A 16074-nucleotide genomic window follows, 5' to 3' on the forward strand; every position below is an offset into this window, starting at 1 on the left:
GCCCTTATTTTTCAACTAAGAATCTCATAGGACGAAATGCAGAAACACGGCGTTCTTATTGGTCAAAATATGTGTCAAGGTTTGCTTGTAAACTGCTCTTGTCGCTTCCTGTGACTCGATGCAGAAGGAAGGATGCGTGAAGGATTTCTGAGAAATTTCTGTTAATATTTGTGCATAAATTATGATAATGGAAGACACAAAAGATGCGTTTGTGTTCAAAGGTGTTGCTGAGAGGCTGACCCTCGGAATTACTCGAATACTCGGTTTGTATTGTCTTATATGCCATTTATGCTGAGACTAGCTTGCAATAAATATGTTACCTTTTAAACATGTTTTGCTTTTTGTCCATTTTGGTCCAGAAAACATGCCAGGGGTGGTGGATTTGCGGTTCGCAGAGAGAGACCCTGCAGAAAAGAGGACCCTCCTGTCCTGGGAGCAGGTAGAATAAAATTAGCACCTTTTCAATAATTTCGTTTTGCCTTTTATCATATTTATGTGTAACTCATTATATTATTTTAGAAAAACACGTGTATTTTACCAGAGGATTTGCGAGACTTCTATCTGACCACTGATGGATTCACATTAACCTGGAGTGTTAAACTGGACGGTAGGTGGCCTCCTAGCATAGCTCAATTTTAGCAAGTTTACGATGTACTAAAAGGTAATTTATTACAACTATAAATACTAATTCCTTACATGTTTCATGTTTATTTGTGGTCATTTTCATAAATTACAGTTCCTCAGAAAATTACAATATTGCATAAAACTGTATTTACATTAGTTTTAAATACAATATCATATATATATATATATATATATATATATATATATATATATCTTGTGTAATGACATAGTTTTCTGATAAACATAATTCTTTACCTGTAAATCAATATAAATGATTGAACTACTTAGTGTGTGATTGATCTACATGAGTCCCCATTTTTAAATGTATTATTTGAAATAACCAAAATGTTCCATGAATATTTAGCTTGTTCTACTGATATTTCACCCACTTAATTAGTGAGTTTTTAGATTTATTCAGAACATATTTAAGTTGTATCCACTAAAAACGACTTTTTAATTTAAAATTTTTTATCCGTTCATCCATGACTGTATGTTATCTTTCAGATGAGTGCGTCCCTTTAGGTTGCATGATGATTAACGGCGTGGGCAGGCTGTGCCCGCTGCTTCAGCCTACGTCTGTTTTCTCTCTCCCTAATGCCCCATCGCTGGCCGACCTGGACTGGGAGGAGAGCAGCTCAGAAAGTGGTAAAACTCACCTGACCGATTCACGCACATGCTTTATTCAACAGCCTCCGTGTGCCACTTTCAATTACATCTATGCTGCGTGTGCTTCTTCGCACAGGAAAGTAAATATTTGTTCGGGATGCATTATTTCCTCTTTTTGTCAGGACTGGAGCCTGCACCGTCTGAGCCTCATTTTGATGCCCGGAGTCGTATTTATGAGCTGGATTCCTGCGGCGGGAATGGAAAAGTGTGTCTGGTTTACAAAAACTGCACTCCAGGTGTTGCGTTCATGTTTACATAATATCACTTTTATTAATTAGAAGCACAGAGAAAACCTGAAGACGGTGATATTTTCTGTTACGTCATGTTGATCTCGCCATTTTGTTTTTCAGGAGTGGTCGCACAGCACAGTGAAATCTGGTTCCTGGACCGCTCACTGTGCTGGCATTTTTTGACTGCAACATTTACTGCCTACTACAGACTGATGATAACACACCTGGGCCTACCTGAGTGGCAGTATGCCTACACACCATATGGTCCAAGCCCGCAGGCTAAGGTAGATAATGGGAGGATGTAAATTTTTTTTGTTGTATCTTGTTTTGCTATTTCTTATCCTCAACCGAAACCAGATATTTACATACATAATAAGCCAAAAAAAAGGGAGGGATTTACACCTGTTTCAAAGCTGTAAGTATATATGTATTTTAAACATTTTGCTGGCATTTTGGTCCCTTCCTCCTAAAATAACTGGTGTAACCAGGCTAGGTTTGTAGATCACCTTTCTCACACACATTTTCAGCTCTACACACAACTTTTCTATGGATCACAACCATGTCATGTTAGAAATTCCTGCATCTGCTGCAGTGTTGATGTGGGTCTCTTCAGTCTTGTATTTTCTTTAATCTTGGAGAGATGTTCAGCTTTTTTAACGTAACTGCTTTTTGATATATTCTCCAGTTACTGGCTAACTTCTTCACTATCCCATTGTGTGTGTGCGTGCGTGCGCGCGTGTGTGTAGGACACTGAAACTTTCCCTTTTTCCTTTGAACAATTATATGGTTGTAGTAGTAGTAGTTCAAAAAGCTATTTCTGTCAGTTTCAAATCTTTCCACACTTGTATATCTGATTATGATTGTGTTGTTTTGTGATTTACCTGTCAATCCTCAGACTGATAGAGAAATACAGTTGTGGAAAGTTTGAAAAAAGAAGTCGTCCTTAAAACAAATGTCCTTTGCATTCATTTTTATATAAATATTCAGGAATAAAAAATGGCATTTTTACTGTTTCTCTTACATCTGGGCTTTAAACTGGACTTGTGGCTGTTAAACTGATTGTGGTTCAGATGTTAAACATGTACCATTAAAACTTCCAGTGTTTTAGAATAATAAAAAAAAAGAACAAATCAGGGCACCACCCATTACAAACTGTGATTTAAACCATTTCTAGCTAATGGGGTATAATACAATTCGATTTGACAAGTTTCCATATAGCAGTTTTCGAAACGGATCTGATTTAACGTCTAGATCTCAAAGAAGGATTGACATAGTTCTTTACCACAAAGCTAAATCACAAGCAAACGTTACTTTTGTGTCGTTTTGTGATTTTTGGAACGTACAGATAAAACCGAAGTGCGTAAATATTTTTGCCCTCCAGAAATTTGACCCTGAAAATATGTTGAATTTTAAATGTTGTAATAGAAAATGTCATTTCAACTTTATTTCATTGTAATTTTATCTAAATTTTGGATTGATAGTGTTGAATGTATATGAATGTTTCTCCTTAACATTTCGTCGCTGTGTAAATGTGAGAGCACATATACCTATGAGTTTAGTTCTGCTGTAGGAAGCTCTAGCGGTTTCTGATAAGACTCCTTGTCAGCTCTCATTTCCTGCCATTCATGTTTGGGTGTGAGTTGTTGTTTTTTTTTCTTTCTTTTCCAACGAAAGTCCAACTGAAATTGTTCCATCCAAGGGGCGGTTGCATGACAGTGGATAAAAATGTGGCTCTGTTGTCCACCTGGTAACAGAGATAAGTTCGGACTTTGGGTGTGTTGTTTTTTTTCGCTGTGTCTATATAAATATGTGATGTTCAGTGAGACGGGTCTTCGAACACTTTTGCCTTCGAATAGAAGTGAAGAGGAAGATTAATCTTTCTCTAGTTAGTGGAACAGACTCTCATTCTTTGATAGCAGAAATTTCCACAACAATGTAAAACTTTGGGGGATCCCTGACTGTAGCTTTATCTTATTTTGTATTTTTAGCACAATGGTTTATTTTATATACTTTAAAACACATCTAGCTGCTGTTTTAAAACATAAAAAAAAAAAAAACGGTATGGATATTATTTTATTTCTTAATCCTCTGTTCTAATCTTCTAAACCTTTTGTCACAACTCTGTTTGGAGTATCAAGTAGATGTTGTGTTCATGTTCTCATGTGCTGGTTTTCTCTGCAGCAGTGGGCGTCCCTCTACCAGCCCCTGATATTCAGCAATGAGGTTAGCCAGACGGATTCGGCTGCAGACGTCTTTCTAAACAAGCTGGATCCCACAAAGGCCTTCAGAGGCAAAGCCAAGGCACCGCCCCCCAAGAAGAAGCAGTCGGCCCAGTGCAACTCTGGAGGCGCTGCTAAAGGGCAAGGCAGCACGGGAAGACACGGTGGAGCAAAACGGTGAAACCAATCCGATCTGGAGAGAGACGTTTGCTGCTGTGCAGCTTTCTCTTCGTCTGTTTCGCCACCACATCTTAAAAAGACTGATCTGCTGTCGTCTGCTTGCTTGAACGCAGGTTTTTGTAACACTAGAGCACGTTGTGGAGCATGCGTAGTCCGTAACCAGGATTTAAATGGCCTCGCCTGTGTTCGGTTTGGTATTTACGAGATGTTGACGGATTTAAAACTTTACCAGAAAATGAATCCTTCTGAGCTGACCTTGGGCCAGTCGCTGGTTTCTAGGTATACAAATATTTTGCAAAAAAAAAAATCTCACACCACCTTTTGTGTTGTTTTGTTTTTTTTATGCTCTTGTAAAAACAAAAAACTGAGACAAGTATACCACCCATCACCAGCTAATATTAGACATTTAGCTTGAATGCAAAAGGGAATAGAAATGTGTGCAATAACCACTGGAAAACTGCTGCTGCCGTTATTTTATATTGTTTTTCTTATTTATAATGTATAGAAATTGACATAATAATTAAATGCAAGTTTTAATGTATACAAGATTGTTATAACTTTAGAAGCAATATGTCAATACTGCTGCAGAAATTATGATTGTCTCCTATGTTTTGAATAAAATGACTAATTATTGTTACACTTTTGTTTTAAATGTCTGTGTAGGTGTTGTGGTATTTGCACCCGAGGTCGTCATAAAGTGTGTCTTATACTGGCTGATGTCTAATCTGAGCTCCTTTAAATCAGTGTTCCTACTAACTGTTACAAAAAAAAAAGCAATCATAGAAAACATTTGGTATTAAACCAGTAACAAATCTTTCTTTTCATGTTTTCTGCTTCCAGAAAATATAAAAGAGAACTGCTTTATGGTCATGAAGTTATGTGACCATAACTTCATGGTCCGTGGTATTTCAAAAACTTTGTCATTAAGATAACCCACATGTTTCCGTTTTGGTCCAACGTGATATTTCATCCCGTGTTTTTGTTGAGTAGGATTTTTCATCGTAGTTTTACAGTGTTCGTTTTTGACACAAAAATGAAAAACGGCAAAAATGACTAAAAACTACCACAAAATGGTCAGGATTTTCTTTAATAAGTAAAGAATATTGAAAACCAATTAAATCTAATTTCAACTGTGTGCAGTTGCAGTGTTTCTCAAGATTATATATTTCACTAAGAAATTATTTTCATTTAAGTCATAAGAGACCCTAAACAAATCTATTTGTCTGACTTCATAGATTATTCCACTAACTTTTGTCAACTAAAATATAGTTTAATAAATCAAAGCAATTCTAAAAGGAAATGAGAAAGGACTAAATTGGCAATAAAACTGAATTATATTTCAGTCAAAAATGTAGAATTAAGACTAAATCAAAATCCTCTTGCATTCTGATAGTTTGTTTCTCTTTGTAGTTAAGGACTTTGTTAAGATGCGATTGAACATAATAAAACTGAAATCTTAAGTCCATCATCATTATAATATAATTCATAGAATTGTCTAAAGACTTGTGCTGATTGCGGTTCTGATCCCTGTTTGAACCAGTTAGACTCTTTGAAAATATGAGAGATTTTAACTTATGAACAACCTAAAATAGCACCAAGGGCCCTCCTGTCAGTAGAGATTATATATTCAAGTCTGAAAGTCATGTTATCTTATAGCAAACTATAAGAAAACATTCACAAAATACTTTCAAAGCCACAAGTTCAAACCGACACGTCCTTTCTAAATATCCCGTCTGGACGCAAGATTTTGTAAAAGGACAACAAGACAAAAAGCCTAAATATTAAACACAAAATAGTGAAAAGGATAAACTGATTCCCCCCAACCCCTATTGTGATTGTGTTTGTACATGAGGATGTAAGGACATTTACTCAGCCAACAGGCCAGGACCCAGAAGAAGGTTACTGCCGACGTAATCACTGACGCAGGCTTCAGCTTTATGCATTTTAAACTTCCCAAAGTTTAAAAATGTTTTGGAGCACTGCGACTTTGAGTGTTGTGGTTATTTACTCAACGTTGACAAACTAAAGGCATATATTAATATATTGCATCATTTCAGGAGCATCTTTTTTCTATCTGTCACACTTTGTGTAAAAAAAGAAAACCTGATCAGACACCATTAATCAATATTTTCTAGACTTCCAGACTGCTGTGCATTGAACTGACGGAAATCTACTTGAGGGAACTTATTTCAGTCCTTGTACTGCTGCCCTTTGAACGCTGTGAGGAGCTGGCTCCTGCTGCTTCTATTTATTTTCAAAAAGTTGTTTACGTCTTGCATACCCTGACATTTCACGAAGGACCCCAGGCTCTGATCACTGCCGTATGATCTTTTGCCTCATAATACTTCTGTCTTCCAAGCATGCCTACGCCGCTATTCCCGATGGGAGATAAAAACTAATCACAAAACAATTGTCTTTAATTGTCTGTGTGGCAAGAAACGTCATTATCTTTGTTTTAAGCATGTTAATTCCTTCAAAGTTTAAAAAAAATAGGAAGAATACGTGAGCAGAAAATTTTGTAAATTGGTTTAATTATTATAAAATTATGCGCACTGCAGGTATTGTTCAAGTGCTTCAGGAATGTTGTGCAGCATGTTTCAACAGCATCCTCAGATCTTCACAGCTGCACAAGCTCTTTATTGTTTCCATTTGCTTCAAGTTTCACGTGGAACAGATGTTTCGCTTCTTCTTTGGCGGGAGAGATTATTCCTCACTGGGATCCTTCTCCTGGTACTGTTCAGAGACGGCTGGGTGGTGCATTTGTATACATACCTTGTAAAGCCCTGCTCCCAGCACTGCACCTATGGGAGTAGCCACTATAGGGACCCAGAACCAGCCATTTCCAGCCCTACAAAGAGAATGACGGACATATCGAAACAGTTGGGGGTGACCAAAAACACAGATTTTATCGTTAAAAGTTAACCGGAGCATATCTCAAAAAAAAAATTCCCTGAGTTCACCTGAATACATCCAAACCCCAGCCTGCTATTGCAGTGAAGAGCCTGGGTCCAAAGTCTCTGGTGGGGTTGATGGCATAACCACTGTTGCTGCCCAAAGAAATGCCAATGAGGACCACCAGAAGACCCACAAAGATAGATTCAGCCCCTTTGGCCGCTGGCTTGTTCTTTTCATCACCTAGAGCTGTCAGACACAGCATCAGTATGGCCGTGCCAAACACCTGGCAAACACAACACAAACAATAATGACAACTCCGCTTTTCACGGTATGAAAAAGGCAAATATGCAACAACGCAAAACACTGCAAGCAGCAGATTTTAGATTGAACAGCGGGATGGAAAGAAAAATGATACAAGGCTTAACTTTTTCTTCTTTTACAAATATAAATCTAAAAACTGAAGACCGAGAAACACAGCAGACAGAGAGCGGATGAAGTTGCGGAGATGTTTTTAAAGCCAAGTTGTGTTATAAACCGAGCTGAGATGTTTAAACTGCCTTTAAACATCTCATGGTGCACTGTTTCGTTTATTATATGAGCATGAAAATGGCACAGCTACGTCAGTGCTTTAATGGGTCAAATCAACATCATGCGTTATAATAGCCAAGTCCAAGTCCACAAACTAAATCTGACTTAGAATAGGTAACTGGGAAGTTCATGCTCATAGGTGCTCTCCATACAGTTTCCAGTATCCAGTCCAGTTTGCAGATGGAACTTTACCACAAGAAGGAAGTTTGTAAAACAGTTGAAGAAAGAAAAAGGGATGAACTCAATAAATCTGATTTGTGGTTGTAATTCTTTAGCTAAGTTTCATGGCTACCTGGTCAACAAAGCCACCTAACACAGAGAGGTATGGTGCTGGATAAGTGGCAAATATCCCAGCCGTGGCTCTTTCTCCAGTAACACTCAGGTTTCCACCAGCATAAGTAGAAATGGCGTCTGTAAGTAAAATGACATAACTTTTTATTTGAAACCATCAGAAAGAACAGTGACAGTGCATGTCAAGTGTATAGTATCAGCAGACTTACCATAGTAAACACCATAAACTGTTGCTGCTGCAAGAAACGATCCAAACAGCTGAGCAAAAATGTACAAGGGGAGCCTCTTCCATGGTAGTTGGCCATAAACACACAATGCAAAGGAGACTGCGCCATTCATATGAGCCCCTGGAAAAGAGAAACAAAAGGGTTACAAGAGTCATGTCGTCTGCATATGAACACCGAAGCCTTTGAAGTCATTTAAGCGATCTATTCTCTTACCGGAGACAGTTCCTCCAATATGAACCCCCATTGCAACAGCCAGGCCGAAGCCAATGTTGATGCTGAAGAAGGTCCCAAATCCTCCTTTACCAGTCACAACCTGGGCCACCGAACCCAGACCTAATGTCTGGCAAAACAGGAAAAAAGGAAAAATATCAACTTTTTAAACACAAGTTTAAGTGAAAGTTAAGGTTTTCTTCAACAAGTTTGTGTGAAAATTTGTAGAGGACCACAGGATTTACTTTTTATATACACTGCTCAAAAAAATAAAGGGAACACTCAAATAACACATCCTAGATCTGAATGAATGAAATATTCTCATTGAATACTTTGTTCTGTACAAAGATGAATGTGCTGACAACAAAATCACACAAAAATCATCAATGGAAATCAAATTTATTAACCAATGGAGGCCTGGATTTGGAGCCACACACAAAATTAAAGTGAAATGTTCCCTATATATATATATATATATGTATATATATATATATATTATATCAAACATTCTCTATATATATATATATATATTATATCAAACATTCTCCTCCTGAGATTTACAACTTATTAAATTCCCAGATGTTTCTGGAAGGAAGGAAGGAAGTTTTACCATCTAAATGCTGAATATATTCTGCTGTTTAACTCATTTTACTCTGCTTAATACTTTAAGCTGTTATCTTTGTTTTAAGTGCCCGTCCATCATTAAACAGTAACTACATCCCAACTACTTATAGACAAATCCAGTAAAGTTTAAAACCCTTTGTACCTCCAAGCATCTGTAATCATCTCAAATATCGATCAGGAGATAACCATCACGTTTTTATCTCTTCATGCCTGGGACTCTTACATGTTTGAATAAGAATAAACTAGACTGTCTCCAATCAGTTGCACAGCTTCTAACAAGCACACAATGGAGACAACATATCGAACACATTTTTGTCTCATTGCAGTGGTTGTTTTGAAATGTCTTTTACAGTGTTAAGCCAACACAAGAATGACATAAACAACCCAAAAATGTGGGAATCGTCAAGTTACTCCAGCAGTCCAGAAAAACAAACTACAATCCCAACCAAGTGGGTCAAGCAAGTCCCAGAGAGGGGGTTTGTTCAGAGGCCACCTCAGTGAAAACAACAATCTCTGGCAGAAAGTTTCTGGTGAGCAGCCAGATAGAACAGAGAGGGCAGAATCAGTCAGTGGAGGAGGCAGATCAGCCTCGACACCGTCAAAGGACTTAGGGACAATTACTTAAAGTGGCAGGCCATCCTCAACCCACTCTGGGAAGGCACTCGCTATAAGAAGCTGGCCATCCATCCCTCTGTTGAAATCCAGTAGCATGAAATGGAAGGCGGCCCCTGCTTGGCCCTTTTGCTTTAGACAGGATGTTGAGGCAGAAGTAAGCAATCCTCCACCGCCTTCGGTGGATCTAGGTGTCTGAAGAGGCAGGCTGCTTAAGCAAAGTGCTGCTTGTGGCGATAAATGATATCACCATGGCTGTCAGTTTAGAACAAGGCTGGGGGTTTGGAGACCTTGGACACTGGGCAGAGGATGGGGACAATGAAAATGATCTGGAAGAACTGCATGAGAGGACAAGTCTCTTTCTTAAGATGGAAACCAGAAACTAGAGTCAAAATATACTAGTCATTGTATTTTTTCAAGCTCTATGATGCTTTTAAGTTTGTTTGTTTGGTTTTTTTTTTACATATAGAAAGGTACTATATAGACAATCTCTACTTGGTTATAAACTTATGATTCATCATTGTCTCTTCTAAATCTGAACTCTATGAAACACTGTTCAGAGAGAAAAACGCTGACACTGACAAACAACAGGAAATAGTCAAAGCTGGATTCTCGCTGCAAAATGTGATAAGTGTTTAGGTCAAAGGAGTGTTTAAATTTGACTTTGTTTGCAACCCTTATTTATCTGCTAGTCATTGTCAAGATTTTCTTTTCTACTGAGTCTTCCTTCTAGTTTCTCCTAGTGTATTAGGTATCGGATTACTGTGACCTTTTGACAGATAACATGTGCCTTTTGAAACTCTCTCCATGTGGCCAGCAGCTTGACCATTGCTCTCGTGACGCAGCGTTTCCTGGTTCACCCACCGGCACCCACCAATCCCCTCTCACAGAACATGTTACATAAAAAAGCTGCTTGTCTGTGTGCATTAGAGAGTTGGGGCAGGTTATCAGGGTGAAGAGCACAGTATTAATAATTAATGACATATGGTTGTTGTTACATATGCAGGCAAATCATATGTTTTGAACACGAAGGACAGTTATTGATAAAAGAACACTACAACAGAATAAACAGGATTCCTTTCTGAATTTCTCGTCTTACCATCATGACATACGTTGAAAGAAACTCAGCAAGTCCCACTCGTGAGAGTTCATTCAGCCAAATCCTGGGTCGCCCTACTTCCAGTTTGCCCCGCATGGAGACCTCCAGTTCCACTGACTGCCCCATGTCTTTGATTGTCTCCTCTTTGCTTCAGTCTTTTGGTAGAGGTTATAGATTTGGCGAAAAATAAAAAATTAAAAACTTACAGGCCTCTCATCTTCAGACTCCTGTGAAAAAGATATAAAGTCCCATGTCAAATTGTGGGGGGGAAAAAACAAACTAAATCATTTCCTCTTCTCTTCTGTTTCCCTTTCCTCCCACTGTCTGTGTGTGAGTGAGTGTGTGTGTGTGTGTGCGCGTGTGTGTGTGTGTCTGTCTCTCAGTCTCCCTCTGTCTCACTAACCCTTTGGGTTTGTCCCACAATTTATAGCCCTGATCCAACCCCACCTTCTGACGGATTTACTCAAAACCCACAGCCAGATCCTCCAATACTTTTTGGCCAATGAGGAAAATCAATTCGCTGTGCCCAACACTCCTATGAGAAGGGCATAAAAAAACAGAGCTAGAAGATCTTCACTGAGATCCATCGTGGGCCTTCCCAAGTCTAAATTCATGTTTTTGCTGCATTTTTACACATAAGCTCTGTTGATTGACAAAATGTCCAGATGTGGAAAAAATACAGCACAAAGTATAAATTGCAAAGTCACAGATGATCTACACTTTACAACACAAAACTACAAAGTTCACATAATCACATCAATCATGTGCTAAAAGCCTGACACAAAGGGAGGAAATGAGATTTAAAGTGAAAACAGCTGATGAAGCCTCTAGTCACTTTCTGCCAGAAGAATTTACTGTACAGTTTTTAATGTCTATTTGAATTGCTTCACATGAATACTGAGTGTCAGCGCCTTCTGAAAGTCAAATAACCTTTCCTCTAGTGCCACCAAGAGGCTGATATTTGAAAGACGGGGTAAAATGCAAAACCAGTCCATTTGTATGGTTCTATGGATGGATGGGCGCTTATGGTTTATCACTTATCGTGATAAATTTATTAACATAAGAATTTTGATTTATAGCTGTCACAATAAATGCTAATTAATGATGCTTAAAACCTCCCAAACTGCCTTTGTCAGGATTTATAGTAAGAAATTCTGACAAACTATTTGTTTAATGAAAGTATCAATGGATACCAATACATTTGAAACTGCAGTTTTCAAGTGCAGCGTAGGCTATGTTTACACGAGACCACTGGCTAATTTTCGGATGTTGATTGGGAAAAAGCTGCACTGCAGGGGCTGGCTGGACCGTCCCCCTTTCAGACGGCCCTAGTTGTGTTTGCATTGAGAGAGCTGCCTCGAAAGTGGGCGGGGCCCATCATAGATCAAATTTATGTCTCCAGAGACAGCGGGCCACTTTGGTTTTTAGTTCTTTTGTTTATTTCATTGTTCATATGGAGTTATGGGAGGAGTTACTGCTTGAGTTGTGATGGTGCAATGTGGATTCTCCATTCAGGATCCCCATAAATTTTAAACCGAATGAAAATAACACGCTATTGAAAATGTCATTGTTATTTTAAAAAATTTATGGGGTCCATAGGTTTTGACGGCCCCCTGTTAGCTGCCCGTGCAGCCATCTATTCTGCGCATGTGCGCTTTCACACTGGCGGAGTATTTCACACGTCCGCAGGACGTGTTACAGAAAAGTTTTTCCCTGAGACCAGGTTTCAGTAGTGATGGTATGAGAGACTCTGGTCACTGATGTGTAAACTAGCGAAACTCAGTCATACAGCTAAAAGATATAAGGAGTAGTTCTTATCCTCACTTATCGTTTTCGAAATAGTACCGCAACATATCATGATAAAACCTTCGTCGTCACCCCTTAGCCCAATTTGGCTAACACAGTGACTATGGTCCTCACAATACTTGACTATTACGTGTACGTGACAAGGACATTTGATGAATGCAAGGCTTGATTTTCTTAACTGAAGATCTATAACTGAAACTGTAACTGAAACACAACTGAAGGCAAACTACATTACTAGATAAAAACGTACACTGCTGTACGTTTTATCAACAGAAGAAAAACAACAACACATGCCTATGAATCTTCCAAACACATAAATACTTACTTACTAAAGACGAAGGTTTTTCAAGAAACAAAGTATATAAAGTACATTCAGAATGTTCAGGGGCCGTTTACTTTCTTCTAACTGCCTTAATTCTTGTTGACACGTTACAGGTGTAGTTTGCTGCTAAGAGCGCTCACTCGGTCAATTTTCTGCAAATACAACATGACAAAGATCGTTTGTAATACAGATGAAATAAAAACAAATGTGCCATTTTTGGCATAAATTTAGTTATACAATTTTCTAACTCTGAACTTATTTAACAACTTATTAATGCAACTTATTTCTACTATAGACTAATTTACAGTATTTGACCGAATGGCATCATACTTGCATGTTCTTCAACAGAACTACATAGCCTTTTCCTTGATGTTGGGTCTGGTTTCAGTCCACTTTGCAGAACTTTGTAAGGTGGATGAATATTCTCCCTTCCACCTATTCTAAAATGTATCAGCAAGGTGTTGAATATGGTTCTGTTGTTTTCCAAACAACTGCCCTGATGAAAAGTTCCCAAAATGAATCAGAAATAGCATTCATGTTCTATTAGTTCCTTGAGTGAACAACTAACACAGTGCCGGATTGTCAGGGTTTCCAACTATCTAATATCCAGCACCACAGACAGCTCCTTAACTAATATGTCTCCCTTGATGAGCCACTGTGGCAGTTAAATGAGAGATTCAGAGGATGTTTCTCAGTGTCTGTGAAGTTGGCTGAGGAGAGACAACCACCGACTCATACGAGGTTGTTGTCCACCACAGGATTGAGCTGTTTCAGTGTGTCAAGTTTTGTGTTCATCTGTTTTCCTATCTAAAGGTTTTTCAGTGTCTCTTTGTAGGCTTCTTGTTTGACGGCTTGGCTTGAATGATGACTTCTTTGGATTGTGTAGGTTCTTGGATGCTCAGTGTCTCACTGAAACTTTCACATCCCATTTGTCCACTCATGTTTTCTGGGGTGCAGCATCTTGGTATTTGAAGGTTTTCAAGAGCTTGCAAAAAAACCTTTCCATGAGATCCACATGTCATGTTTATCAGGGCATAGGGGGTGTTCTAGTGTCTCTCATCAGACGACAGTTCTCTTAGGACTCCTTCGCCCTAATTTATTATGGAGCAACAAAACCTAAAGAGTCATATAGACTATTAACAATGCTCCCCTGCATGTGAATGGTTTGGTCTCACTTGATACATGGTAAATGAATCAGATTGTAGGTTCCAACAGAGTCCTATGCTTCTCTGAACAGGGAGAGGGTCTAGATCAGGGGTCTTCAAATCCAGTCCTTGATGACCAGTGTCCTGCAACTTTTACATGTGTACCGAGTCCAACGCACCTGAATCAAATATTTACATTTCTCAGATCCATGTTCTTGTTCACCCTGTTGTGTTGTCCTTCTCATGCAACACCAGGCAACACCAGGTGATGGGCTGAAATACATTTACTTTCAGTCAGTCTTTTGGCGAGAGTAGAGGTGTTTTAGGGCTTGTTATTGCTTGACTGGGAGTTTTTTTTATCAGAGAGCAAAAGGGCAAAAGTGTTCGCTTGTTGTTGTTTTTTATCCATTTCTTTGTCCATCACAGTCAGGAATGCTTTGTTATCAATAGACATGACTTGCTTGTCATCAGAATCAGATCAGACAAACACAAAGTGTATTAAATTATCTGTCATAGGTGGTGCTCAATGTTTCCTTGAAAAATAGGTTTTTAATTTTAATTTAATTTCTTTTTATCCACTCAGAGAAAATTGTAGAAATGATAACTATGAGAAGATTTTTAAAAGAATTTCACTGCTTCGAGTTGGTCTGTCACATAGCACTGATTGAAATTTGTGGTAGTTATGTAGTAAATTTTGTTTGTTCAGTCTCACCAGTCCAAATAAGGCTGCTGGCTGTAAAGAAAAGATGGAGACACTCAAATGCTAAACTCGACGATACAAAATAGTAATTCTCAAACCAACAGATGATGTTATGATTACAGTTTGAATTTCTGACAGTGGAATTAAATCTAGAATTTAAACTTTCTAACATGAATCAACCCTTGTAGGTCCTTACAAAACAAATGTTCACATTTGGAATTCAGTAATCTTGCCCAAAGACTTTGTACATTTTGTAAATTAACTTTTTTTTGTCTAGTAAAATCAGTTGCATTTTAACAGTCACTTTGCAACAGCAATGAGGTATTAGCAAAAGTGTCTATGCCCCTGATACATGAAGAACTTTTCTGTCTAAAAAGGATTAGATTGTGATAAATGACTTCAAAACCTTATTGTGACATTGATATATACATGCTTATATGTATGTAGCAAAATTGAGCTGAAAAACAAATTGTTCAGGAGCTGCAGAGTTCCAAAACTTAAAGCTGTGAGATGCACGCGTGGGCTAAATGGTGGCTACAAGCAGTTTCAGCTTGATCCTTCGTTCAAATCTGGTTGAATCAAACACCTGAGTCACCTCATGTAAAATGTGAAGAATGGTGAATCCTAAGGACCATATTTAAAAACCACTGCAATACGAAATAGATTCACCTCATTTCTCAGAAAGTAAATATTAAGATCTAGAAGACACAAAATGGGATCATGCTTCATATCATCACTTTATGTCACTACAAACATCAACGCACGGACTGGAGTTTGACACCTGTGGCTTAGAAGAAAACTAAAGTTCTGGAAAAGTGTAGCCAATGACCCGAGTCTAAATCTGCCAGAACATCTGTGGATAAGATCACCTCACAATTTGATTTGGAGAACTTTTTACCCGTCCTGTCAACGTGACAGTGGAGAGGCAGTGCACACACTGATTTACACAAAATGCAATTAATCTGATTCAGATAAATTCGATTATATTTAGTGTGAGCTGAACTATATACATGGCTTGGTGTTGTTATAACCAGTCTGGCAGGGGTTTGCTCTGTTTGCCCTGCCATAAAGTCATAATCTGTCACGCATTAGGTCAAGGTCAAGGTCATCCACAGTTGCTCCCTATAAAAACAATTTGTCTCAGTGTCAATGCGGTTTTTTGGGGGGGGGGTTTTTGTTGTTTTTGGTTTTTTGTACTCAGCAAGCCAAACATCCAAGCTACTACTTCTCCACACCGAAGGAACTCATTAGTGTACCCTCAACATGTGTTTGAAATCTTGCGGTGTGGCGCTAAATCAACAACAGATATTACAAGGTCTACGAGGTCATCCTTTACTATTTTCTTTTATGTTACCGTAAATGTTTGCCGGAGTCGGGCTGCATGTTTTCCCCCCGCTACATTTCAATGCCTGGAAGTGTGACTTTGTTCTCACAGCTGATTAGTTTGATGTTATCCCGTCTCCCTCAGAACAGGACAATGGGGCCCCTGGCGTCACAGTGTGCGTTATTGCACTATTAGTAACTTCCGTAGAGTTAAAGTATAAAAGTGAAGTCATTAAAAAATATAAAAGTATCAGCCCCTTACAAAAAGTCACTGCCTCATAAAATGTCCAACCAGCATCTATCCTGCCGCTGT

At 38.6% G+C, this 16074-nt stretch overlaps 2 protein-coding genes across 3 annotated transcripts; one reads left to right on the plus strand and one right to left on the minus strand.

The window, feature by feature from the left end:
• The first annotated feature begins 79 nt into the window (after positions 1-79).
• tpgs2 (tubulin polyglutamylase complex subunit 2) lies at positions 80-4571 on the plus strand. 2 transcript variants are annotated; one of them, XM_007554272.2, is made up of 7 exons: positions 80-263; positions 360-439; positions 520-607; positions 1129-1269; positions 1413-1526; positions 1641-1804; positions 3705-4571. In XM_007554272.2, exons 1-7 carry the CDS (start codon positions 182-184, stop codon positions 3918-3920), a joined length of 885 nt encoding a protein of 294 aa, XP_007554334.1. In that variant the 5' UTR covers positions 80-181; the 3' UTR covers positions 3921-4571. The 2 variants fall into 2 exon arrangements, with proteins under 2 accessions (XP_007554334.1, XP_007554333.1); XM_007554271.2 differs by having other exon boundaries at positions 81-263; positions 3702-4571.
• A 1859-nt stretch (positions 4572-6430) lies between these two features.
• On the minus strand, positions 6431-10808 carry aqp7 (aquaporin 7). The gene is made up of 6 exons (XM_007554270.2): positions 10466-10808; positions 8134-8260; positions 7903-8040; positions 7695-7813; positions 6880-7097; positions 6431-6767 (listed from the first exon to the last, which is right to left on the minus strand). Exons 1-6 carry the CDS (start codon positions 10589-10591, stop codon positions 6623-6625), a joined length of 873 nt encoding a protein of 290 aa, XP_007554332.1. The 5' UTR covers positions 10592-10808; the 3' UTR covers positions 6431-6622.
• Between the last annotated feature and the right edge of the window lie 5266 nt (positions 10809-16074).

Source organism: Poecilia formosa, unplaced genomic scaffold, assembly GCF_000485575.1.
Source record: "Poecilia formosa unplaced genomic scaffold, Poecilia_formosa-5.1.2 Scaffold62, whole genome shotgun sequence".
Lineage (NCBI taxonomy): Eukaryota > Metazoa > Chordata > Actinopteri > Cyprinodontiformes > Poeciliidae > Poecilia > Poecilia formosa.

What these genes read in the sequence shown, in the direction of transcription:
- tpgs2 (XM_007554271.2), top strand. Translation starts at nt 182, where the DNA reads ATGATAATGGAAGACACAAAAGATGCGTTTGTGTTCAAAGGTGTTGCT. An exon ending in CTGGAGTGTTAAACTGGACG is followed by an intron (nt 608 to 1,128) that starts GTAGGTGGCCTC and finishes GTTATCTTTCAG; the next exon opens with ATGAGTGCGTCCCTTTAGGT. An exon ending in GGAGAGCAGCTCAGAAAGTG is followed by an intron (nt 1,270 to 1,412) that starts GTAAAACTCACC and finishes TCTTTTTGTCAG; the next exon opens with GACTGGAGCCTGCACCGTCT.
- aqp7 (XM_007554270.2), bottom strand. Translation starts at nt 10,591, where the DNA reads ATGGGGCAGTCAGTGGAACTGGAGGTCTCCATGCGGGGCAAACTGGAA. An exon ending in TTTCAACGTATGTCATGATG is followed by an intron (nt 8,261 to 10,465) that starts GTAAGACGAGAA and finishes CTGTTTTGCCAG; the next exon opens with ACATTAGGTCTGGGTTCGGT. An exon ending in TATTGGAGGAACTGTCTCCG is followed by an intron (nt 8,041 to 8,133) that starts GTAAGAGAATAG and finishes TCTCTTTTCCAG; the next exon opens with GGGCTCATATGAATGGCGCA.